This window comes from Melozone crissalis, unplaced genomic scaffold (genome assembly GCF_028551555.1).
Source record: "Melozone crissalis strain CALT ecotype California unplaced genomic scaffold, PUWL_Pcris_2 ptg000005l_1, whole genome shotgun sequence".
NCBI classification, from domain to species: Eukaryota; Metazoa; Chordata; class Aves; order Passeriformes; family Passerellidae; genus Melozone; species Melozone crissalis.
The window spans coordinates 30435268-30462493 of NW_026535783.1; the positions used below are offsets into that span (position 1 = coordinate 30435268).

General features: G+C 43.9%; 1 protein-coding gene and 1 long non-coding RNA gene across 3 annotated transcripts in view; one reads left to right on the top strand and one right to left on the bottom strand.

Annotated features, from left to right (window-relative positions):
* The window catches only part of PSD3 (pleckstrin and Sec7 domain containing 3), a 109401-nt gene extending 82260 nt beyond the window's left edge, over positions 1 to 27141 (bottom strand). Inside the window, exons 1-3 of one of the 2 annotated variants that reach the window (XM_054284972.1) lie at positions 27088 to 27141; positions 14776 to 14884; positions 934 to 2002 (exon numbers count right to left, since the gene is read on the bottom strand). In XM_054284972.1, coding sequence (XP_054140947.1) covers positions 934 to 2002; positions 14776 to 14884; positions 27088 to 27108 — 1199 coding nt within the window. In that variant the 5' untranslated portion in view covers positions 27109 to 27141. Of the gene's footprint in view, positions 1 to 933; positions 2003 to 5762; positions 7549 to 14775; positions 14885 to 27087 lie in introns of those variants that run through there. The other variant, XM_054284980.1, reaches the window with a different exon arrangement.
* On the top strand, positions 5124 to 21503 carry LOC128942495 (uncharacterized). Its single transcript, XR_008483626.1, has 2 exons — positions 5124 to 5301; positions 20545 to 21503. It is a non-coding gene; the product is annotated as an uncharacterized LOC128942495 (long non-coding RNA).
* Positions 27142 to 27226: the final 85 nt, after the last annotated feature.

Consider the following 27226-nt stretch of genomic DNA (forward strand, 5'->3'; position numbering starts at 1 on the left):
CAGCCTGCTTTCTGATGCAAGGAAAGGTATGCCATCCCCCTGAAGAGTTTTCTTCTCTGATGCACCAAATACTGTGGGGCTCCTCAACATGCCAGAGGTTAGAGTAGCCAGCCCAAGTAATCCCCTGCACTGGCAAAACTCCACAGATACAGAGGTGCAGAGGCAGGAAAGCCTCCCTTGTAGAGATGTTGTCTCATCAGTACACAACTCTCCAGGTGAAAGTGGGCATGGTTTGCTCAGAGCGCACCAGTGGAACCCTTTGTTTTGTCAGAGATGTGCATCAGGAAAGAAAAACAAGCAAATCAGGATGCAAAGCAGCCCGCCATTCTTGCAATATGTACTGCTAAAATGATATAAACACAGATAGATAGATAGATAGATAGATAGATAGATAGATAGATAGATACTACCTGTCTCTCAGACAGATAATATAGAAAGCACATATTGTAACATTTATCCTCCTATTATCTACATATCCCTGGATAAAATGTCTTTATTATCCAACCATTCAGAGGTTGTCAGACTGTTTTTGCACAAACTCTGAATGAAACAAGAAAATCTGTTCAAGTACGTGTGGCCAGGCTTGCATGCCAACTGTATTTAAATACATGGCATGTCCAGATCTCAATTACACCTGCTACAGATGCTTCATCACAGAGACATCACTGCGCAAACAGAAAGACTTCTTACCTTTACATTTCAAAACCTGAGATGGACTGCAAACTTCAGTAAGATGGTATGAAGTGGCTTCAGTACCAACTTCAGGCACTAGCCAACCACCAACCATGTAAACCAGTACGGTAAACACCACACCACAGACAGCAGACAAATATTTGCTGCTTCTTATTAGCTCCTAAGCAGGTAGGCACAAGCCACATGCCTAGACAAGAGAACCCCTGCCTGACCCCTGCTCCCCTCTTAGCACCAGCTCACCTGCCCTGGCCTCTTGCAAGCATAGCCATCTCCTCCTCATCACAGTTCTTCCTCCCCTTCACAGAAACTTCATCCTTCCTGCCTTCTTCGAGCAGTGGTAGAGGAGTGGCTCCAGAAGCAGCAGGTTCCAGCCTCGTGTCTTCACAGACCTCACTCCATGCACTGTCTGGCAAGGAAAGCAAGGCTGGGGAGATCATTGGTGACACAGGGTGGCTGGATGTTTTGCACAATGCCTTCCTCTCCACAGACACAGAGTCCAGCAGTGAGTGCTTCTTTCTTCTCTGCTCCTCAGCTTTTTGCAGCCATAAGATCTCCACACCTTGAAATTCTACATGTTTACTCACAGCTGCCTCTTTAGCAAGCCTTCTCTCGGTACCTGTTTGCATTTTGCCTTGACTGTACTCTGAAAACTCCTCAAAACGTGTCCCCCTCTCCAGTCTGCTGACTGCTTCCAGGTTTGTCACAGATGGCTTGTGACAGCTTGGTTCCTGAGCTCTGTGGACCTCCTCTGCTTTATTACTTATGGCTTGTGAGGATTCAGACTGCTTTTCTCCAGCCCGTACTGAAGACAGATCTTTCTCTATGATCAAATACTTTTTTTCCTCAGCTGTTCCTTCAGATGGAAGAAGCACGTCTGAGAGTTTTTCTTGGCCTGCTGGAACTGGCTCTCTGGCTGCCGGCACATTTTGGCTGCCAATAACACTCTTTTTTTCCATTTGCGTCTCTGAATCGAGAGAAGTATTTGCTCTTTCTTGCACCTTTGTTGCTTCTAGCTGTCGAGAGATTTTCATGATCTCTGGCAGATTACCGGTGGGTTGCAAACCTTTTTCTGGGGTGTGAAGCTGCACTGCCCCTGCATCAGGCCTCAAATTACCAGCAGGAGCTGCACACTGAGGAGTAGGCCTGACACATTGGGGACTGTCCCGTCTTTCTGGACTGCGTGTCACAGGCTCAGCCTGGCACGTCGATGGAGCCGATGGTGCTTGTCTGCTCGACTCTGCAGTGCCATACTCTGGAAATTCATTGATGATGGTATGAGGAGGCAAACTGCTGCTTCCACGGCCACTACCTGCAAAGTAAAAGGAGAGAGACCCTGGATTTATCTACCACAAGCACAAAGCAAAGAGTCTGATCTCTCTCCCCGGCCTGCTCCTAACAGAGCAACAATGCTCTCCCCTGCAGGGCAAATACTTTAGTTTAATTCACTTCTGCTCTCACACTGCAGTTATCCAAGGCTGGTCCTTTTACACAGGAGTTTTTGGGCGGCCCTACTTTGGGAGTCTGCACTACAGAGGAAGGAATGCCAGAAATGTCTGCTACACTTCACAAAAGGTCCCAATGGCACGTGAACAGTCTGAGGCCTCAGGCCAGGCCACAGGCCAGGCCACAGGCCCAAGAAAGCAGAGATTCAGATGTCTGACATTCATCCACAGCATGCACCACCCATGATGGTTTTACTTAAAAAAGACACTACACATGATGGCTTGATGCTTTCAGGTAATTTGCACTTGTAAAGGTGAAATACTGGGAAGATAATCAGCCACACCTCTTATTTTCTACAGCCTTAGCAAAACTAATTTGCTAAATTACAAAGTAATTAATGAGCAATTAAACTTTCTGCCAGCACTACTCTCTTCCTTTAACAACTCAGGTAGCTGAAGGTCATGTTGCAGTGATGGATACCCAGCAATGGACATTTCCTACTGCAACAAGTACACTGCTGCAGAAAAACCTTGCTACCCCTCCCTTCTTTGTGCTTTTCCAACTGATGTAAACAAAGAAGAAGCAAAAATGGGTGGTCCCATTTTCCAAGCGCCAAGCACTCAGTAGCTCCCATTGTTTCGAGGTAACAGAGAACCATCTGTCCAAAGGGACCTCAGGGATCACATAATGACAGATAATTGCCCACCTTATATCACAGCTCAAGGCGGAACTGAGCTCTTGGGGGAAAAAACCCCAAAACAACAATTAAAAAGCCAACCATCAACAGCTGCATTTGTCCCACTCCTGCAGGGTAAAAAAAAACAAAAACAAAAAAGAAACAAAAACAGAAACAAAACAAAACAAAACAAAACACAAAAAAAACCCCCACCACCACCAACAACAACGAAAAAAACCAAACTGGCCTGGAGTATAAAAGTGTTTTAAATCAAACTGAAGGGTGGCCAGACCCAAACATCCACTTTGAAAAGCATCAGAGGTGACAGCTCTGAAACCAGACACCAACTTGAATTTAAATGGTTTGGTCCCAAGGTGCACCTCTAGGTGCTGCACTGCAAACTAATCCCCATCTCTGCTCCAAGTAGGCCGGCCAAGGTCTGTTTCTGAGGCAGAAGCCATGTAGCTGTGGTTAATGACAGGCTGAGTTCAAAGTGAAAGAGAGGACAATCTAACACAAGTTCAGAACCGCATTAATATGGCTATCTATGTGCCAGTGGCTTGTTAAGGTAAGCAGAAGCTCACACCTGCCAGTATATCCCAGTATATCTAGCCACAGGGAAAATACCACACACTGGGCGTGGTGCACGATCAAAATTACAGTCTGGACTCTGCCAAGCCTCAGAATCTTCCCCAGTGGGTTCTCCAAATGTCTCCATGCCATTTACTTAATCACTATATGATAAAAATTCAGCTTCATCCAGACGATTTGGTTGCTGTCCAGGACAGTGACTGGATAAAGCAGGGACCTTTTCTTTGCTGCAAGGTCCCAGGGAGCCATAAGGAACAAGGATGCCCTGTCCACAATTGCATCACCAGCCCATGTTCATGGCAAGGTTTCCAAAACACAGGTGTGGGAGCACCCACTGTGCTTTTCCTTAGTGTCTGAACCAGCAGACAGCCTCCTTTGCACACAACTCAACCAACAGTGCTTGTGTGCATCTCAAGCCATACTTTCCATGGCACAAGCACTAGGCTGACACTGTGGGGCACTTTGACCAGGACAGACTCACATATGACAGTGATGCGCTGTGGTTACAATGTCCTTACACCTGCACCAGAAAAACTCCAGGCAAGCAACCTCAAGCGGCTTTCTCACCTCACAATCCTTCTCTAATGCAGAAGATTTAGTGCTTGCTGCTCACTCAGCACGGTCTAGAGGAGGGATTTCTTAGGAAAGGACTAATAGGGAGCGTGTCATTATAGATGCTAACATAAACCCTTCTTGGTGGACATATCCACCCACAAGCAATGCTTAGTGTGTGCCCTCAGCATTGTGGGACAGCACTTGGCCAGGCCACTGCCCAGGCCACACACTCTGACTGTACTGCATGAAGAAAGGGAATACATAGCGCTCTAAGAGCTGGGACCCCCCAGGCCTCACTCCAATCCACACATCCCGCCTTGTTGGAAGGAAGCCTGGAGTGTCAGCCCTGGCCTCCTGTGGGGCTGGGAGATAGCCAATGTGCTCCAGAGGCCAAGCCCTAACAAGGCTCCGCACACAGATCCTGCCAAGGGGCCAGGCTCGTCTCTGCTAATTGCTATCTTAGCTTCTGAACCAACACGAGGGAAACAGAGGGGGCCTTATTTCTTGTGGTGAATGCTAAATGCTCTTCTGCGCGTCCCCATCTGCCACTGACAGCCACTGCCGACGGTGGAAAGAAATCTTGAGCAAGTTTCTGATTTACTTCTCCTCCTGAACTTCACAGTCTGGCAAGCCCATCAGACTCCAGAAGAGGTACACATACAGAGCACATACCTGTACACTCAGGCACACAGAGGTGTCCAAAGGGAGAGAGAGTACTTAGATGTACTCCCCTCTGCCACACCTGCAGGCTGTGCTCCATCTGAGCAAGAGAGTAATGCTATCACAGTAGAAATGTAATGCCTTTTCTGAAATGACATGTCAGCAGCTGTCCTTTGGACAGACTGCTGTTGCTGCTGTCACTGTTGTATGCAAGTACAAGTCAGTGGGATTCTTGCCTTTCATGCAGGAATATAGCCTAATTCTCTGTATGATTGAAAAAACTTCCTGTATGACATCAAAGCAGGGTTCTGTCACCATTATGTTAGGTACCACCATGCACATGACTGCCAAGGTCTCTATTTCATGAAATAAACCATGACCAATCCACCACTCTCTCCCAAAACTGCAAAACCTTCCCCTTTCCTCAGAGAGCTATTTCAGGTACAAGAGCTTAGGGGAGCTTGAGCTCTTTAAGGGAAACTCCTCCCTTATTCCCATCCACCACCACAGCATCATGTCTTGCTGCAGCTACTGGCATATCCTGTCTAACCCCATCCCCCAATATGACTGCATTACAAACAAGGATAGAAAGAAAACAACAAAATTTAAGGACTGCACTGAAGATGCGCAGGGAAAAAAAATACCCATCATCAAACAAACAAAGAAAGGACACACACTTTCAGGTAACACAAATTTCTACTTTGCATTGAAGGTGGCTTCTTTCAACAAATGAAAAAAAGGAAAAAAAAAAGGAAAAAAAAAGAGAAAAGAAAAAAAAGGACAGGGGAAAAGCTAAAATAGAAAGGGGGTGAGTGACTAGAAAACTGAGACCGGGCAAATATAACCTAATAGCATTTGGCAGCCTTTCTGATGACTAGACGTTGAAAGAATTAATGACTTAAATCAGGCATAGATATGATATTTCATAGGTAAATAACCATTCCATGTCAAGCAAACTTGTCTACAGCATAATAAAAGGAAATTCTAGGAAGCAAAACACAAGTTAAAAGCATAGACAGACATTTTGTTTACAGGTACATTTTAAAAAAGAATGGTGTGAGTGTCTCTCTCTATACAGTATATATATATATATTATATAGCTCGAGAAATTAGATATATTTGCTTGAACAGTCTCCTTACTCACAGAGGTTACTGTAGCTCCAGCAGTTACCCATTGGTCAAAGAAATAAAATGCAAAGATCATCAGTTTATCTATAGCGATACCAGCTAATTCAATTGCTGCTGTTCTAGTCAACTGGAATCAAAATAGTTTCAAATTTCCTGGCAGCTGCTGCCCTGCACTGCACACAATGATGTAAATGGATGCTTTCTGAGTATTATGAAACTGATGGGGGAACTGCAGTCTCATTCAGTCTATCGCAGGAGCTAAGGAGTCCACCTTGGCAGCTTGCAGGGGGAAAAAAAATCTTCCTCCAGCAAGGCTGCCTGACGGCATGCCAGGGATACGTCTGTGCTTAGCTGCCGTTTTTGTAACTGCGTCCATAAGGGGAGAATCGGGCAGAATGGCGATGCTGAGAGTCATGTGCTGTTTCAGAATGCAGGATGCTTTATGGCATTTCAGCATTAGTGAGCTGGAAGCATTCACTAAGCAGCCCAGTCATCCTGCATTTTATGTCTCTGCAGCTCCTTGCGCAGATCACAAGTAGCACGTGGGTGAGCTTGCATGCAGCACCATATCAGTTACGCTTTCCTGGTATTCCTGCCACCATTTGTAAAAGGCAAATTAGGGAAGTAAAAAACAATGTATGCATTAAGATGAGACAAATCTCTAGGTCACAGAGCTTAATGAACAAATCACAGGATTTATGGTATTGTATCACTACTGCAGCCTGCCAGAGAGGAGGGTTACACACATCTCCTTGTCCTGCACTGCATCGTGTTACATCTTCTACAGTCACTAAAACTATTCCAATTGATAAAGCAGCCTTCTCCTGCTGAGATGGAGCAGCCATCCCCTATAAAAGGGGAGGGATGCTGCATAGCTTCTGGCAGCCTCATGCAGCAGCCCTTTTTCCAAATGATGTCATTCTCCATGCTGCAATAGGTTCTGCCTGGCCAGAGTAGCCAAAGCCAGGGGATTAACATAATGCAAACACGGGGCTTTTGTAACTGGACTGCAAACATCCACACTGGACTGGGCACAGGATTTTCTGCAGCTTGCAGACACTCCAGGCTTTTGGGCAGTTTGCTTACTCCAAAAAGGAGAAGCAGAGGCAGGTCTTCATCCCGTCGAAAGTTACAGCAGCATTATGTAAAAACAACAAGTTGGTGGAAATGGGGAAGCTGAGTAAAAGTGAGAGGCAGAGGGAAAAGGTTGGGGAGAGTTGCCTAGAAATAAATCCTGGTGAAATGCCTCTATGCCTTAGCAAACATGCAGGGAATGTAAAGGGGAATAGAGGTATGACAGAGCTCTTGCAGGAAAATTGACCATCTTGGCTGAGATCCCTCACCCCAAAAAGAGACAACCAGAGGGACTCCTTGCTGTGGTCACTGGGAAGTTTGGCACAGAGCCCAACAGCACGCACAGGCTGTGTGTTCTTTGCAGTCCGTGCTTGAACAGCCACACAGTGTGTGAAAGCCAGTGGCTCAGGGTTACCCAGAAATTAAACTTATTTGTTCACAGAAAAAATAATCCCCTGCATGCATAGAGGGGCAGTATGTTCCTCAAGAAATCATACACCCACAGCTTCCTGCATACTGGAAGAGATTCACAAAAAGATACTGCCCACCACTGCTCTTGTGTAGTTCCCTAAATTCTGGGGGTTTTGGGCTACCAGAGACAGTACTAGATGAAACTTCAGTCTGATGTAGGACAACCATGCCCATGCTAGGTAAATCTGTGATGAATCTCTGCTAGCTAGTGCTGGAGTCTAGTAGGATATGATGATGCTAAGTTGTCACTGGTTTGGAAAAGAGTGAGAAAAGACACTAGGATAAGAACATAAATCCTGTGCCTCTTTGAGAGTTTGTGTGTATTTTTTTTACAACTGCACAAGGCCTAGCCCTATTCCTGATGGAAAGCTTTATGAAAGCAATACTGTGACTTGGCTGCATATTTTTCCCCAGATTTTAACTAATTCCCAGTGGTAAATAGGGTTTGGGACCCCTTTAATAACCCCAACTGCACTGAATTAACTGTCCTCCAAAGAGCCCTGGACCTTTCCCCTGGTTGCAAGAAGGATGGCACCTTGCTGCAGTCACTCACAGGCCTACAGCGAGCTCAAAACAGGACAAAGTCCAAAACTAACATGCAGCACGTGCTGAGAGGATTTAGTGTGAGGGATTATCCACTACAAATTGCTGTATGGGCCACAGATGGTCAGTGAGATAGCTCAGTCCCAAGAGTCATTACCCTGGAAAGCAAAATGGTAGAGTGGAACAGCTGCTAGCATGAGTAGGAACAGGAGGGAAAATACAAAGGGAATATCTGGACTCCTTATCCTGACATAAAAGTGCAAGTGGGTCTTAGAATATTTAATGCCCTTTTCTTCTTTGAAGTTCCACACTCTGGAATTCTATGGCTGTGAGAATCTCAAGTTTTCATTTCATTTTATTATGTTTGGAGAAGTCTGAAACCCAATATGCAAACAACAGATCCAAAAAGAATCTGAATTTTCTATTTTTCTGCTGCTGTAATTTAGAAAGGAAGTAGCTAACAGATTTTCTAAGTGTAGATATACACAGTAATTAGCAAGAATTACTTTAAAAGCTCTCTAAGAGCCTTCACCTGAAGAAAAAACTTCTGAAGCAGTGACAACTCACAGCTGTTTTGACACTTTCAGCATCTACAATGACTTTACAGCCTCTCTAAATTCACTTATAATTAATGTTATATATTTTAAATACTGTATTTTTCAATAATCCTCTCAAAACCCTTGGAAAGTTGCTTTGAGTGAGCAAAAACGGCTTTAAAAATCCATCACTTGTAAGCACAGATCTCAGAAACATGGGATTTCTGTAGATCCAGAAACCAGACACACCTGCAGAAAAGGATGTCCTTTACTACTTTTCAGAGTTTGGGACCAATTAACCAATCTGAGAGTAGTCTTGCTAGGCAGTTCTTAAAGCACCCTAGGAGATGGATCTCAAGTTATGTGCCCAGCTAAAACAAAAATAGGGCACAGAGGGATGTGTGTATCTCCCAGGCTCCAAGTGTTTGTTGCTAAAGGTGCTGTTGGACATTGCATAGTAACTTTTCAGCAGGCTCTTACAGCGAATGAGACTCCCTTCCCCCAGATGCTGGGCAGAGTTAAATAAACAACAGAGGGATCTACGGCAGAAGGTACCTGTTAAAGCAGTGAACTGTGAACAGGAAAAATACAGGCTGTACTCTGTGTTACACTCTTTCAGTCCAATACCAGGCCAGAGCTGCACCTACCCACATAATTTTATTTAAATGTCTTCTCTGTGTGCACATCAAGAGCAAGTTAACATGCATAATTTCCTTCAGAAAGCTTCAGAAATGAAGCAAGGCTACAGCACATTAGAGGGTCTGTGTGGGTGTGCTGCAGATCTCACCAGATGATGGGGCTGAGGCCAAGGAGAGGAGGCAATGGTGGTGACAGGAAAAAATGCATCTGTGTCCCACTGTACCTGCCTATAACAAGCTAAATCAGCTGGCTGAGCCTCTCCTGTTGTGCCCACTGATCTGGATGCCCCATTTTCTGTCTGCCTGATGGAAGGGCATGACCTGCCTGTCTCCAGGAAGGTGTTGCTGAGTCCTGCCAGCTTCAGCTGAATTCAGCCTGTGCCAGGTGTACTCAGAGCATCTGATGTGGCCAGATGCTGACAGATTGCCAGCGCCACCAGATCCACAAATATTTGTGTGCTCCCATCAGCATGGCTCTCAGCTTCAGCCAAAAGAACACAGACAGGGAGACATCTACTGCCTTAACTCTGGTATTTCCTAACTTCTGAGTGCTTAATTCTGCACCTTTAAAAAACAATAAACAAACAGTACATGTTTTAATGATTATTTGTACTAAACTCTTGGCCTTCAAACAACTCTGTTGTTTAGAAAGTTGAGGATGTGGTAATCTCCTCCCTACAGCTGTAGGTTATGATAACTTGATCTATCCAGCTTTCAAGTGCAGATCACAAGACATTCAATTTCCTCCTGTGGAGCAAGGGACTTAGGATAATGCCTTGTGCTCCCTTTAGTTTTCCTGCCCCCTGGACTGGAAACCCATGCATCCATCACACCACACCTGACAGCTCCAGAGCATGCCTCAGTTTCTCCCAATCCCAGGAGGCGGGACTAAGAAATTCAGGGGAGATAGCAAGACAGTTCCACCACTCCACCTCTGCAGCCAAGATGCAGAGCACAATGGAACCTGTCCTTCTGCACCAGCATTTATTTTTCCATGTGCTCTTCAGAGCATCCAAAATGACCTGCTTTACTCCATGCTGGAGTGAAAGAGGAGCACTCAGCGTGGCCAGTGAACATGCTGGTGCCAAAGAGGTAATTACTTCCTACAGTGCACAAACTCAAGTGGAAAAGTATCTTCCAATACAGTACCTCTGGAAACTTAAATTTAAAAAGTTAACCTTCTTTTTGCATCATTGCCAATCAGCAATGCCAAACATTGGGGATATTTATGAGGAAACTACTGATTACACACTACGGTTTTAAAACTCCTGCAGGATTTCTGTATGTCAGAAAATGCAGTGGGACACTAGAAACAACAACAACAACAAGCTGATAAAGTCAAATATGCACAACAGGATTATGGACTTTTAATTATGTGAGAGAGGGGTACCACAGCTCTGAGCTTTCTGTATTCCAGCCTTGTGTGTGCTCCTGGTGAACACTGCAGGACATCTGATGCGCCAATCCTTCACCATAATTAAGCAAAATTAATGTGAAAATCAGGCAGTCCTCCAATCCTCAGAAAATGCAGTTTTGCACTTCTTAAGCAAAACATAGCTGCAAAGGAAGATACCAGACCAGGGAGCCTAGACTTTCAGGATTGCCTGGAGATGGAAAGAACACGAGATGAAAATATAGCAAAGGGGTGGTGCCTCAAAATGGAAAACAACAGGGTTGGAGCACTGGGCAAGACTACAGTCAGCACTCTGGGCTATCATGAGAACAATGTAATAATGAGTGCCGGTGGTCTAAGGGCAGTTCCTGCAGGGAGGATCAGGAAGGTGCCATTTCCATGCAATGTGAGGGGGATGCAGCAGAGCTGGACATGTGCACCTTGAAGTAACAGAGCAAACAAGTGAGATAGAAAGTATGTCAGTGATGCTCACTTTATACAAAGATACTGGGATCACTTTCTTAAAGATGTTTAAATCAGAAATGTAAGAACCCTGAAAAGGCTTTACTTTTACAAAATAGCAGCCATTGTGTCCTTCCTGTGCTCTTGAAAAACAGTTCTAGATATTCTAAAGCAAAAGCAATCATTTCTTCGATTGCAGTTCAGGAACAGGTATGTTGCATGGGTCAAAGTATGTGTTTGATTTTCTTTCACGTGTCAGATCTGGCATTGTTTGACCCCTTGCAATGGTGATTCAGCACACATTGCCAGAAGAAAATAAGCCCTTTTTTTAGAATTGTTCTTTTGGCATTATTTTGGGGGAGTCTGTTACAGTTTTTGCTGGCTTGAGCTTGCTAAGTACACAGATGAGCACAAGAACGAGCATGAGACAACTGGTGGCAGTGTGTGTCTGGGACCATCTCTTGGCAGAAGCAAGATGTTAAATGAGCTCAGTTGCCTCATGACACCTCACTGAACACAAAACAGCAAGTGACAGGCTTTCCAAAAAGCTATTTGTTTCACCAGGAATTCAAAACCAAGCTTCTTCCAGCAGCTGTTGGGAAAGACCAGATTTGCATAGCAACACAGGCAGTATTTGTACAGAGCCTTTTTGTGAAGGATGAGATTAAACCTCTGGTACACAGGAGGGATGAAAGCTTTCTCCTTTCAGAAGCATCAGAGATAAGACCGTTTATTAATCTTAAGAAGCTATTTTCTTCCTAACAACAGTCTTGGATTTATTTTCTCATATAACAGGAATTATGGGGTATTTGGCCCTCATGTTTATTTAAAGAATTATTTTGTAGTATCCCCCAATTTTTTCCCCCAAGGAAGCACTTTTAAGACTAAAAAAAAAAAGTCATGTGGCCATAACTTTTTTTTTTTTTCTTTTTAGTATTTAAATGTATTAACAGCAAAGTCATAAAAATCAGACCTGTAGCACAGCCAAGCCTGAAGAAAGTCTGCTCAATAGAGATCACTGTTTCCACGGCAGTTTCCAGAGAAGGAATGTATGTTTCCACATACAACAAGCGGCCTTTTATGTCAGTGAGTCTGAGAAGACGTCTTGTCCAACCCAGCTAAATTCAGTTTCTAAAAAACATTTTCTTTTGCTGGAAAGCAGAAGGCTGGGGTTTCGCCAAGGAAGGTGGCCAGGCTGTGCAGGGCCACGTGGACAAGTGTGGTGCATCCTCCCTGCTCTCCCAGCGGGAGGGGTCTGCAGGGAAATGCGTGGTCTTGAACCCTTCCACAACAGGAGGGTCCCAGGGGGCTTGGACCTGCTTCTGCTCCAAGTAATGCATGCAGGGCAGGAGGATGGGCAATGGACAAGAGAGGAGAGGGCCCAGTCAACAGGCATCATGCATTAAAGTCAAGAGAACATTAGGGCATCAGTGATCACAAATATCCCAGATAAAATCAGACTGAAGACCGCAAAGGAAAATGTTTTATATGTGACAGCTTTATTAGCATTTGAATATCGTTGATGAAACATCTCTTCAAAAGCCATCTAACTTTTTATTTTCCCCCCCTCTCATTTTCTCAACTGAAAATGACCAGCAGTTTCAACCTGGAAGGTAAAAATCAGCACAGAGCTGCCATCTCCCACCTGGGTAAACAGAAGTGTTTCTCACAGTCACCCCACTTATTGCTCTTTCTTTGTGAATTGGCTTGTCTGATGCAAGTGTTTTAGTACTTAGTCAAGACATGTATATCCTCAGCAGCATCAGCAGGGCTACAGTAACGTGGCTGTGGCCAAAAGGGAAAGTATAAACCAGAAGGCAGAAGTAATTAAGCTGTTCAGCAGCTTACATGCTATGTTCCGTTTCTGAGGCCAGCCATGGCATGGGTCAACTGCTTAAGGTTAGATAAACTAAAGTTCAGCGTAACTGCCCACAGTGACAAGTTGTTCTCTTGATCAAGTTTAAACACCAACATTTCTCCTGGCCCTGCCTCTGTCACTCATTTGCTTGAAATATTTCATACTTTGACCCCTAAAAAGCATGTCTTCTTTCCTTTAAAGGAAACTTCAGAAAGTAGCATGTTTATTTGGATTTTTGGTGGTGTTTTCTCCCTTCCCATCTGATAGGGAGAAGAACAGAAAGACTTTCAAGCATAGCTGCTTCCCCCAAAAGCATATGTATGACATATTTGATATATATCAAATTAAAAAAAAAAACAACATTATTTGATGTACAAAAGCCCTGAGTTTGTACTACTGTCCCCTCAGTCGCCCTGTCCTCATTCACCTCCAGTAAATAAGCAGTTAAAAGCTGAAGAAAAAACTAGAAGGGGCAGAACCACTATCATTTATCCATGGCAGTCAAACAACTTGTAAGAGGAGGAGGAGGATGCATTTGTCTGTGGCAGCATGAGGCCAGTCTGGGTAAGCACGATGTCACCCAGTTTTTGGGTGCAATTCACAAATGTTGTATGTTAACCACTGTTAAATATTTACAAACCCTCTTGTCAGGGTCCCTTGAAGTAACTCCCATTTTACTAATTGTTAGCTCCTACTGGTAGTTTCTCATTAATAAAGGAACAGGAGGAGATCCAGAAACAAGTCAAGAAGGAGATCCAGAAACGAGGCAAGAAGCACAGGAAAAATACAGCGAATTAGGCATATAAGTCAATATATCTGGCTTACTCTTTGCTACCCTTTATTTTAGAGCTCAGTACTTAGCTTGGCATACCCATCATATTTGATAATTGTTTTGGCTGTTAATAACAATAGATTCACTTGGATTTATTAGACACAGCATACTTTATTTAATACCAATCTCTGGATTTGTACCAATGCCTGCTGACAGTGCTCTCACACTGTGTCTTTCCAAGCAAGAAATGAGGTCATCATGATTCATGTAATAAACTGATACACATTTTGTGGCAATTTGAAAGAGTTTTTAAAATTCCTAAATGAGGTCCTTTTGGTTTGGGTTTTCTTGAGGGTTTTTTTCTCTTTTTGGAAATTTGGATTTTTTCCCACTATGCAATTAGGATTTCCCAGCTGGATGACCAAACTTTATAAAAGCCAGGAAGAAACTCACGTTCTGCTTTATTATTATTTTTTTCCTTACTAAAGTGGAGGAACATACACAGTTTGTTTCTGAGCAAAGTGCTGCCCTTTTCTAGCACGAAGGGAGTCTTCCTTAATTAAGTGACATTCCAGAAAGTTTGCAATTAGAAAGGATCAAGGTACACAGAGAACAGCCTGAGGAAATGCTTTTTCAAAGAGGGCAGGGCTTGTTGATAATTTTGACAAGGCAAGAGGAATAGCTACAATAACTACATTTCTTTTCTTCTAAGCTTGGGCTTTAAAAGGTAGAAAATGCCCTATATTTACAAGAAGACAACAGGTATAAGACAGATCCTTAGATATAACATTAGATATTATGGAAGCATCTGGACTTCTAGAATCACTGACTACAGAGGGCAGAGCAGTCCGGGTACCAGTCAAGTATCTGAATTAAAATCTTACCTACCTCTACTTGTAGAAAGACCACAAAGTGCATTTCTGGAAGATCTCCAGGCAGAAATGGCCATGCTTCAGCATGTGCAATTGCAGAACTCGTGGCTGAACAACTCCACTGCAGAGAAGTGCAGGGACTCCCTCCACCAATGTGCCTTTAGCATGTGAGTCCCTACTGTCACATCATGGTGGCCCACATGAGCCAGAAAGAAAGGCAGGGGTATAAGAGAGGGAACCACTGTCATTTTCTGCAGCCAAACCAGCAGGATCCAGTACTTCCAAAAGACAGCATAGCATAGTGAGTGAGCCTCACGGGGTCATTAAAGGAGAAGCTTCTGCAAAACTTTCCTGAGTGGCTTAAGAGATTTTTTTTTTTTTTGCACAAAGTAGAAATAAATAGAACTTACCCATTCCTGAAGGCTTCTCTTCCTCCAAGCCAAATAAAAATTCATATTTGGCCTTGGCAACATTCTGGGCATGAGCTGATATGTCATTATCCCGCACAAGTGCTTCTGCCTAGAGTAAAAATAAACAAAGCTTATATACCTTTTAGTGAAAAAACAGCAGAAGGAACATGAAATCCCTTCAGGCAGCATTTTTAAAGTATTCATTTCACTCTGTCACCACCAAGATCATGCAGAGTAGACATGGGCCAACTCAGAGAACTTTTGAAGAGCTCACCCCTCCTTCACTGAACCCAAGAATTTCAGTATTAAGAACAAAGACCTAACAGAGATGTGAGAGCACCCAACCACTCTTTACACACTCTTTAGCCAGCTTACCCACTGAAAGGCCAGCAGCATTGGCCAACTATCTCAATAATATTGGTTATATTGGTTGGAGTTAAAAATATCAAGAGAGTAGTATCAGAAATAGCAAATTTGAGCATGTAGGTCATAAAACTGGAACCCATGGGAAAACCATAAATGGGACAGGCTGTCTCTTTGAAAAGATAGTGGGGTAGAGAAAGTGAGGAGCAAGGACTGCAACAAGGATGATTAAAAAGGGGGAGAAGGATAAGGTACGCAAACATGTACTTAGGCAGGAGTACTGTCTAAGGGGCCCTGTTGGGCAGCCCATGCATGACCACCACTGTGTATGTCAGGACTAGAGTCCAACTTGGTTTTACAACCACAAGTCAAACCTGCTTATCCGGCCAGGAGGCAGGGAGGGGACACAAGGTGGTGAGCCCAGTGAGCAGGGGAAGACCTGGAAGGGTGAATGGACAGACTGATTGAGCAACCTGTTCTACCCAGGTCTGGTGCCCCCAGCACCTTCCCCACTGCTCCTTTCTTGTAAGAAACAGAGTAAAGGACCTTGACACAGTAAAGGTCCAGTTTCTCAAAAGAGAGAAAGGCTACAGGACTAAGATCAAAATACTTTTCTGAACAGGTAGGGACAAAACAAATCTCTAAGATAAAGCACACACCAGCAATAAACTGCAGTGCAAAAACTATCCAGAGTTAGCATTAAGTTTCTTCCCACCTGGACAAGACAGAGCCTGTAATTCTTCTGTTTGAAGTGACAGATAAAATAAATCACTAACTCTACAAATTCTTCAGTAAACTTTATATTCATATGAGGCAGTCAATTGCTGTGGCATAGCAAGCCATGGCATGGTTTACATTGATGAAAGCATTAGCTTATGAAAACACTCTTTAAAAAACAAATGGAACATTCAGCCCCCTAGGACAACAACAACTTTTATGCATTTCTATCAAATACCTCAGGATAAGCATCAGATACAAGCAGAAATTCAAAGTACAAGGGACACGTGATTCACAGGAACACATAGTCACAGCTCTTAATCAGAGATGGATGGAATCACAAATTCATATATTCCTCCTAGGCCATCTGTCCAACAATTGTATTTTCTCCCAAGAGCACACTGACAAATAGTTATCTTGCCCTATGCCCTAGAATGGTTTTGCTCCAGGTTCCACTGGCCTTTTACACCCATTTCTTCTCCTACCTTTCTGCACTGTGCCAGTTCTGCAAGATTTAGTACAAACACCATTCTGCCCTAAGTCGACAGCAGATGTTACACAGTGGTCTTGGACTAATTTATTTACCATTCACTAGACATTCACTAGTCCAACTACTCAGTACTAGGGCTTCCAGTATGTTGATACATGTGCTAACTCCGGTCTACCCAATCCTTTGGTAAAGATGTGATGGAATAGATAAAGGGCTTACTATCACAAAGACGACTATCACAAGCATGACAAAATAAGCTTGGAAGAAATCACCATGTCTGTCCTGGCTTTACAGACCTGCATTCATTCACTGGCAGAGAGGCAGGAAGGGCTAGAAAAGGAATAGCTGGAGCCAGAGCACACAGGAGAAGGCTCTTTGTCTGCATCAGCTTAGACAGGAGTAGCTTACAGAGCCAGACAAAAATTCAGCCTACTCAGATGGATGTGAAGGGATGGGATTGCTTATAACTAGCTGGTGCCAAATCCCAGTGACAGATAAATGAAATGGAAAATAAAATTAACAGAACAGTCCAGTTCTTGAGCAGTAAGGAATTTCTGATCTATACTCCTCTGGGACACAGCTTCTCCATCCCTCAGCCTTGCTTATTGAGATTTCACAGACATCTGCTACACTGAGCATCCCTGCCAGCAAACATGTGTTCCAAGGCTCTCTATTTGCCTGTACCTTATTGTAAAGCAAAGAAGAAAACTCCAGCTCACAGCACCCTCTGCATCATCCAGTAACAGTCACAAGTAAATTGTAAAATTAATGGGGTTTCAGTGTATAGGCCACCATTTATCAGAGTTAAGTGCCTAAACTGAGGCTGCATGATCTTAGTCTTTGCATCTGAAAGGGGTAACTTGATTGTCAGAAGTCTCAACGCTGCTGATGAAAATTACAGATACTGGCTTGAGTATGGGAACAGCTGTATTTAACATCTATTTAGGTTGTCAGAGTACTAAAAGGATGTATAAAGAAAGTCCATATCCAGGCTTAAGGATAAGTTTATCATATTTCATCCAAACAAGACATGTTAAAAAAGAATGCAAGAGCAGGAAAGAATGAGGATGCTCTGAGGTCAGAGCTAGTTTTTAAGACTATTGCTTTACCAATGTCCAAGTCAAGAGACAACATGTGTTCTCCTTTCCTTCTTTCAATCTACCATTCACCCAAGCTTTGCAGGAGTCAAAATGCCTGAAACGAGGAGCCCAGAAATGGGCTGGACAAACATTCATGGTGCTTTCAAGCTGCATTAGCAAAGATTAAATACAAGCAAGATTGAAAGGGATATAAAACTCCTGCTTAAGCCTTCTCTTTCAGCTGAAGGGCAAAGAAATCTGCATCCAGGTCAGCCATTTCATAATTGCTTCCCTCAGAGGGTTTTAACCACCACCTTTGAAGCATCTCATCTTTGTCACTGCTGAAGAGGATGATGCGTAGGAGCACCAATCCCCTTAAATCAGCCCAGCTGTACATACATTTCTCATGAGCCATATACATATTATTTTTCAGTCCAGTGATGCTCTGGGCAGAGAGGCAGCAAGTTCCTACCCATTGGTGCATCACTCTTGCAGCGCTTTCTGCCTGTTTGAACATGTTTGATCAAGCCTACTTCTCTAGGTAATAGCTCTTGGTCAGGAGTTAGGAAGGCTGCATTTGCCTCTCAGTGAATTTTAGATAACATTGTGAGGCTGCATTAGTCTGCACTTGGCAGTCCTCGCCCCTCAGACCTCCTGCCAACACACTGGACCAGTTTCTATTGACCTCACACAAGGCATTGGCATGGGTCATCAGAGGTCCCACCTTGCTGACTTTCTGTTTCATGCTTAGGGAGCAGAGAGATTCTTAAGGATAAGGCTGTGGTGCTTGTGGTGGTTTCAAGCCAGCACAGGAATGAAGCTGCTGAATCTGTGTCTCAGCACTGAACTGAACAGCAGCAGGATGCTAAGACCACAGGGTTCCTGCTTCTTCAGCAGGAGCTGCTGATAAGGACAGATAAGTCAGCCCAACAAGAAGCACATACACTCCCTCTGTTCTGCTGTCTGGATGTGTGAATGGAGCAGCAGCTCAGTATCTGCAAGGAGAAACTATTCCCACAACTCACCCTTGAGAGGTGTCTTTAACTCCCAATGAGAGGTGGTTGCTGCCTTTCCTGAAGCTCAGTTTCACTCTCTGGATGCATTTCATTTCAACTCACAAGCTCCCCTCAAACTGCCCTCCAAAAATCCCAGTGGTTTTTAGATAGGTATAGTGAGTCATAAAAAGCTGAAGAAAATGCTTCTCCTTTCTGCACAGAAGAAAAGCACCAAAGCATCCTCTTTTGACTTTCATGAGGTTCTTGTTGGGACCTTGTTTTTGGGACCAACCGGTTTTGTCTTGGGGCCCTTTTTATCATACTGTCTTGGGGTGAACGTTTTCTCCTAACTTGTCTCAAACCAAGACACATACCTACATGTCAGAGAGCTTTAACTGAAGAATATCAAACTCTTGCTATCTCACCACCATTTTCAGCTGAGCTGACAGGAGAGCTGGGCTTTTTCTCAGAGGAAGGGGATAACACTGTCCACAGCTGCTCTGACAAGCAATGGGTCAATGTGCACACAAAGAACCAGTGTGAACCCGTGCCTCCTGAAGCATTCACACTTAAGGTCATGTATTTTCTTTGAAAATGCCTAACAAGGGGAATATTCCAAGAAGCAGATAATTAAATGGCAACTTCCAGTCTGGAATTTATCAGACTCCCTGAGAGGACATATGCTGTTAAGACAGACTCACTCCTTGTAGAAGACCTGGGAAAAAAGTGCATGAGAAAAAGCAGAACAGGATGGGTGCTCAAGCAAGAGTCTTCAGGGAGCAAGAGTCAGCCAAAATTCTGGACAGCAAGAGACCACTCATCCTAAGGGAAAACATCAGCAGGAAGGGACCTAAGGACTATTCATGAAGAACTGTTAGCTGGGACAGAGAGGTGAAAGAGTCCTCAGGCATGTCTTCACAGCTAAGCCATATCAAGAAGAAGCCTCAGTTTTACATGCTTTCACATGTGCACAGCTCTGTTTCCCAGAGCTTCCTGCCTTCCCTTTCAACCATACCACCACTGGATGTCAGCTCCCTGTCAGCAGGCAATAGCCCCTACACTGGAGCGACTTTTGGAGGTTTCATTGAGGCTACTGGGGAAATACTACAGTATTGCAAGAAAGCAGAAAAAAGCCTTGAAGAATGCCTGGAAATCAGAGTCTACTATGGAGAACTTCACAGCCACACCTGGACCATTTCTAATCCCAGGCTATGCTTGGTCCATTCTCATTGCTTCACCAACATCTCTAGCAGCAAAAAACTCAACTGCCTGCCAGCAGCCTATCAAATATCCCAATACAGTGAGTTTATACTCTCAGCAGGAATGATGGACAGAAGGTTCCCACAGATTTTAAAATCTTCTCCAGCAAGCTGCAATGTCATGGGCAAGTCTTTACAGAATCCTGCATTGAGGGCTCTGCCTCTGCTGTCACATCATCCCTGAATGGCCAAGAGCTCAGCAAGCTTCACTGTTTTTGACAGGTCATACCAGTTGTTCTGAAAAGACTATGCCTGTTGAGTTTGTCTTGAATCACTTTCCTAAGTAACAGGATTAAATGCAGAAAGCTGGCATTAAAATAAACTTGCTAACTGGTAAAACCTAGTGCAGCAACATCACAGGAAGAATGTGGGTGCTCACAGTAAGACCACTGGGTAGGCAGGGGTTGTAGTGTGTTAATTCCATGTGACTTCCTAAACTATAGCTGTGTTTTCCTTATACCTCCCCACACTAATACACGTTCACAATTCTTGAATTAAAGCATTAGTAAAATAATTAAAATTCAAAAGAATAGAAGCTTTGCATGGCTTAATCTCAGCTGGAGCTGCTAAAACTTAATGCTAGCCAAGGTTTTGAATGAGAAGAAATCTAAGCCTGGGTTTTAAACTAATTCCTAACTATCAGGAGTTGCAGGGAGATGTATAGAAAGCCACAAGGTGGGGATGAAAGAATGGGCTTGTGTAAGAGCACTGCAAATAGCTGTTTTCCAGTAGAGAAGTCAGCCTTGTAAGACTTTTCAGCTACAAGGCAATTATAGAGATATGGCAGAGGTGCTTGCAGTGACAATGGGTCTGAAAAAAGCAAAGAAAAATCGGTAATTCAGCACCTTTTTTTTTTTATGCAACAGCCAGAAGACAATAGAAGAAGGTATTGGGAGTCAGCACCACACCAAAAAGGACATGGTTCCTGCTACAGTTTGTATTCAAAACCACAAACCACCTTGCAAAGCAATCTCACAGAAACCAAAATACTGAGGTACCTGACGAGAGAGTGAACAAGCTCAAGGGATAAAAATCCCTAACAATATAGAAATCACATCCTTCTCATGAATCTCTAAGCTGACCTCTTCCTGGGCATCTCCTGACCTCCATAGATGCTCCTGGGCTAAAGCGGCCTTGAATCCAAACCAGTGCAGAGAGGCACTATTACCTGCTCACAAGGCTCTGGCATGGCCATGGACTGGAGAGACCTCACACTTGGTACCATCAAGCCAGCTCCTCTTGAGTGCTCACCACAACACACTCCACAGCTTACCCCAGGGATTCTCCAAAAGGCACCAGGGCACTGCAGGCTTCCTATGCCATTATTCTCAGCACTGCAGGGTTTGTTTACTATGAGCAGCCTCACAGGAAGCAGCCAGGCTGGAGAGAGCAAAACTGAAAGGGTGCAGATACTATCAAAGCTGCTCTCCCTGCACAAAGGCAAACTTCACAGAAGTTCAGTGTCTAAAGAGAAGCTCAGTTCAGAAATGAAGCAAAAGACTTTCTGCTTAGAAAAAGACCTGAGAACAGTGACGAGAAAAGACTCAAATTAATGCCTTAGCAGCAGTATCAAGCAGTTAAAATTTGTTTCCAGTCTGGTCACCTTGTTTTAGACCTGCACTTGAGTTTTTCTCCCCTTAAAGAAATGTTTGCTTTGTTGTTTGGTTGAAGTTGTTAGGAAGCAATTAGCTGTTATACAGAATTAAATACTTTCTATTATGCAAAGGCTGACGCTGTCTAAGCTGTAACTGCATGGCTGTGAACAGCATATTAATTCAAAGTCTGTATGATTACACTTTACCATTAAAGGTCACTCAGCATTTTCTATTTGTCAAGTCAGTGATTTTGATGCATTTTGTATGGACCTTTGGATATCTACGGATTACTTCTAAGGTATGTGCAAGAATCAAAACAAGTCCTCTGAGAAGAAGACTTTAGCTCACTGCTTGAACCACTGTGTTCTTAGACATAACACACAAAGATGAAGAAAAACATCAAAAAAAGTTTTGACTTCTATGAAGCCACAATGCAAGTATATTCCTGAGCTATGTCAAAGAGCATTAGGGTCAGGTATGATTTAAGAAAAACTGTGCGAAGACAGCATCTTATATCCAGAGAATTCTGTGATGCATGCAGTAGACATCTTGCATTTACTGTTTTTGTTCAGTTTGTTCCAGTATTTAGCAAACTGACAGACTGCTTCACTTCAGCAGGTAGTGGGCTTCCATCATCTTCAAGCACCTCAGATGGCAGGACAGTGTTTAGCCAGGCTACAGGTCTGCTGTACATGGATTTCTCCTCCATGGAAGCTAAAATTTGAATATACCTAAATGCCTCATGAGCCTCTCCGAAGTTAGTTCTGTTTCTCTTCAGGCAACAAAATTCTTTGCAAAACCCTAGCCAATATCTGCTGTCCCTTGAAACTTTACAGACAGCATCCTTTGCCATGTGCTGTACATTCTTTATGTCCAGCTAAATATACACTGCTTTTATGAATGGAGGGACAGGGTATTGGGAGATCTCATCTTCATTTTTCAAATCAATGTTATAAACATAGTTCAAGGTAGTGTCCCCAAGTGATTAAAATATTTCATTTCAATGAATGGCTAAAAAAACCAAAAAACAAACCAACAAATAAAAAAAAAAAACACCCCACATCCAGCCATTAGACCTCTCCACACTGGAAGAATTAACATTTGCAAAAGTGTAAAAACCTGCATTTTCTCTGTGGCAAGCACAAACTGTAGAACTGCAACACAGCAACAGAGTATGCAAAAAAAGGGGTATGCATTCTTAGACACAGCTTCCTGATTCTGCATGATTATTTCATATCACATATTGAAATTAATTTTACAGCTTTCCCCTCAGCAGTTTTTTTCTGAGCCTTACCTAGATTTAAGAGAAGTTTTTTGAACAGATATTTGACTGAAGTTTGATCTGAGCCATCTTATCTCTGGCACAATTAAGGCAGAAGTGAGAAAACACATCAACAAATTTCTCCTGAGGTGCCGACACTGGGGGACTGAAAATATTGTTGCAAGACCAAATGCTTGCTAAGACCAAATGCTTGCTAATAAAGTGCACCTTAAGGACTGCCAACATTGTTGGGCAGCTATGGCTCCGCAAGTGGTCAGGAGCCAACAGGCAGTTCCAGCTGTGGCAAGAAGGCAGAAGACATCAGAGATGTTACATCCCCACAAGCAGCACAACACAGGCCAGCTGGCACTCCTGTCCCACTGGTGAGGAAGTTAATACCTCTTCTTTTTTCCTCATTAAGTCACAGCAAGTCCACAGACAAGACAGCTGACGACAATCAGAACTTGCTGGTACTAGAATTTGTTTCCTCTTGACAACAGGGCTTCCCTGGGAAGCATTCTTCTATTAGCACTGTTATGCAGATATATCCCAGGCCTAAGTGCATCTTGCCATCACACTTGGCATTCATTCAGCCTGGGAGATGCAGTTATTACTCAAATGACACTTCCCATTAGAAAACTGTTGTAAAAAAATAATGAGTACACTTTAAGTCACCTCTTTCACTGTGTCATTTCACTCCAAAAAGAGAAAGCAAGCCCCATTCATGGTTTCTGCAAAAAGAGAGGCTTGTGTTATGTAATCCGTGCCATTAAGTTGTTTTCTTACTGCTTCTGAACTACTGCATCACAGTTTCAAGACAAGGGCCTCCTTTCAGTCATAGAATCATAAAATATTGAGTTGGAAGGGACCCATAACAATCATCGAGTCCAACTCCTGGTCCTGTGCAAGAACATCCTTTCACCAGGCAGCAGAAAGTTGCTGTGGCTATGACATGATGTTCTCAGCAAGCATGGCAGTGACCGCTGTGTTTCTGCCCTGGCAGGCCATCCTCAGAAGCCAGCTCCAGCCTAGTTTCCTTTGCCTTAGCCCAAAAATTGCAACACTGAAAATCTTCTGTGCAGTTAGCAAAGGGAGCCACACACTTCCCACAGCCATCACTGGTGGCTGAGGTATTCAGCAGAGGTAGAAATGCAGTGCTCACACTCTGATGGACAGCCTGATCCAGTGCCCAAACAGGTTTTTTTACTTACAGCATCCAGGAAGTACAGTCAATTCAGAAGCCATTCAAGCTTCAAGGGCTAGATAATACCGGAACTCCTCTGACTCCTATTCAACCCTGCAGCAACCAAGCCCACATCCAGAGGGCTTGCTCTCACCCCACCCCTGCTTTTAAGCACCATCCACAACCTGCCTTGCTCATCTCTGTAATGAAGAGAATAAATGTTTAGATGCATTAGCATCACAGGAGTCTGTGGTCTCGAACAGAAGCTGGCAAAACAGCAAGGAACATCTCAGAGCAAGGAGGAGCTGAACTCAGAGAAAGTATCTGCATACTGCAAACATATCCTTCTGTATGCAAACATACTACAGAAGGACACATCAAACAGTGCCATTCCTGAGAGGAATGGAACACTTACATCCACTTTGAGCTGGTATCAAACAGCTTTTTCATCTAATAGAAGAAAATTACTTCTAACACACACTCCCCCTCACCCCCTAGTTTTGCATCACTACAAACAGGAAAATAAGGACTGGAAATAGTCTTTGTGATCATGGGGTTTGACAGACATCATTTAGGAAAATATTCAAAAGTTTAGGACAGAAATTGCACAAGACCTAAATTTATCTGCAGACACACTTTGCTGTATGGTGACTGCCCAGAGAAGCACCCTAGCACACATCCCCGTTCTCAGCCAAACTCCCAGAGGGAAGGAGCCACATGCAATTTTACAACCCAGGATGCAATGAACCACCCAGGTCACAGAGCAGGTCTTGGTGGCAGATCGAGAAATCAGATCGAGAAGTGGCAGATCAAGAAATCCCTGCTCCACCAGAAGCCAGCTCTCCATCAGGGACCATTTGTAAGGAAATGTCCTTTCAAGGGCAGTGGGTGGCATGTGTCCCTGCTGAGCCCAGGAACATTACTCCCACCTTGGCTGGGTGAGCTCAGCAAGACTCTCACCAAACAACTCTAACAGCTGCTGCACCCTGGGGATCCTCAGCACTCACAATGCAGAGCTGATCTGGAGCAGGATCCTCTGACAGCCCCAGTCTTTGAGCTCTGGCAGCAGTTCACAGGTTTGTGCAGCCCCAGCTGAAGAACAGCAGCTTGGCAGACGGTTCCCCAGTACCATGGGGATGTACCCACCTAATACCATGCAGACACTACCCCCTCCCTCCCTTTCTTGGGCTCCCTTCACTAGGCCACTACATTGTGCTACCTCTAAAAGACATTTAAATCAGCACCCAACAGTACCCCAGCCTCTTGCTCTCTCTCAAGACCCTTGCAAGTAAACAGATGTTCTCAAAGGAGAAACACAAGCCTCAGAGAAACACATGCCTGAGAAAAATCACTCCAGCCCTCAGGTCTGCTAGCCTGTCTCTCCATAAAGCAGGGATGATTTCAAGCAATCAGCTACTATGCAAACACAAAGGCAGTTTATCAGCCATGGCCCAAGCACCCTTACTTAGTGCTTGTGTGGTGGCCTTGTCTGGTGTACAACATGTGCTGTCTAAATGCTGAATCTTCCAGCACTTGTCTCAGAACACACATGGAGACAAGTGCCTGCAGAGATGCTCCATGGCACTCTTGCAGAGAGCCTGCCTCTCAGCCCACAAGAATCAAACCCCAAACCATGTCTTTTATCAAAGCTGCAAAATCAATTGCCAGAGTTTCCTGGTATGATGGGCAAGAATAGAAAGGACTGTGTTGGTGTGGAGGCAGGGAGGGGAAGTACTCTAAACAACATCTATGTCCTTCAGCTATGCACCCTGACAACAGTAAAGAAGGATTTGCTGGGGGAAAAAAAGCCACTAGCACACTCTGTTAAGATCCTCACTGTTCTTTTCCTTCTCACTTTGATGGCATAGAGATCAAACTGAAAATTGAAAATTGGAAATGGTAAATCAAACAATCCACTTAAGCATGAATAGCTCACGAGAAACACTTTCACACAGGTCAGTTATGCAAAAATTTTCTGTGTGGATTAAGAAGTCCTAACTTCTTTGTTTCAAAACTTGTTTCAAGTTTTGAAAACAGCAGCATGCAAGTTTCCTGGATTTTTTTTATCATCACCACTACCACAAAGGATGTTCTCACACTCTCCAATGAACCAAGGCTCTAATTGAATGGGATCATTTGAACGGGGTCTCCTACATGGTTAACTTCATCTCTCTCCCACTAAAAGTATGCCCCAAAACTAACTCTTTGTCTGTGTAAATCAACAGAGCTGGGACAGATTCACTGAGCATTAAACTGGTAACATCTGCTGAAACACATCAACTAAGGATATGACTGATGAAAAAGCATTTGGAGTAGAAAAAGGCTTCTTTCTACTAGCTAAACCAGAAAGGCTTGGATGACTCTCAGCAGTCTATTACAATTGCTTCAAACACTGGGTGTGCAACCTCCAGTTTCATTACAAATACTGCATTTAACATTCTGTGTTAATGGCCCTATGCACAGACAGAATTAAAGTGTGACTGAAGCTACAAAACTAAGAGTACTTGCAGTTGCCTATTACACACCCAAAACACTTCAATAATATGTACATGTAGCTTTGCCTGACTATATACTAACTGGACCCTGTGGCAGACAGGTAATTGATGTTTATAGCACGGAAATACTCACCTATATGGGAGTTAGCAACTTCAGTGGGTTTGTGTGAAGTTCAAACTCATTTCAAATATAAGTTTATGTTCCCAATGAGAAGTGTAGCTCCAGTTCCCGGGAGCAAGGATGAAGATAACACCTCAACTGCACAGGAGCATGCCCGGGTAGTTTATTATTCTACAGTTTTACACTTTTGGGGAAATCATTTCAACCCCACTCTTGCCCTGAAAGTGCAATGCTACGACTACTCAGCCAAACGCTTTTCTGACAATGTCTCGTTTAATTCAAGAATTTGGCTGGATTAAGAGAGCTTGCCAGTGCAGCAACAGTGCTGATGTGTTAAGACAGACAAGTTACTTGGAGACACAAGCAAAACGAACTGCACGACGTGCAGGCTCGGGGTCCCAGCCCTGAGTGCAGCTTCCCTGCTGCAGCTGGTGTCTCTTGGGATCTAGCAGTTATGAGCACAGAAGTGGGCTCCGACATTTTTTCTCTTAGGGCACTGTGAAAAGGACTTGAAAAAAAAGTTAAAGAAGGGAAAAAAAGGAACAGAAAATAAGAGGGGTAAAGGAAAACAATAAAAGGAAAGAGGAAAAGGAACAAGGGAAGAAGGAAGAAAGAAAAGAGAAAGAGTAACAAAAAGAAAATAGAAAGAAGAAAAGAAAGGTAGGGGGAAAGGAAAAATGCAAAAGTAAATGGGAAAAAGTGCCTCCGGCTGAGCACAACCCCCGCACCCGCACGGGCATACGCCGCCCCTTACCGCACCGCCGGCTCCCTCCATCTCCCATCGCCGGCCGCGGCGGATTGCAGCCGCCCTCCCGCCGGGCCGCGCTGAGCCCAGCCGCGCCGAGCCGGGCTGTGCCGTGCCGTGCCGCGGCGCCCCCGGCCCGCAGCGGAGC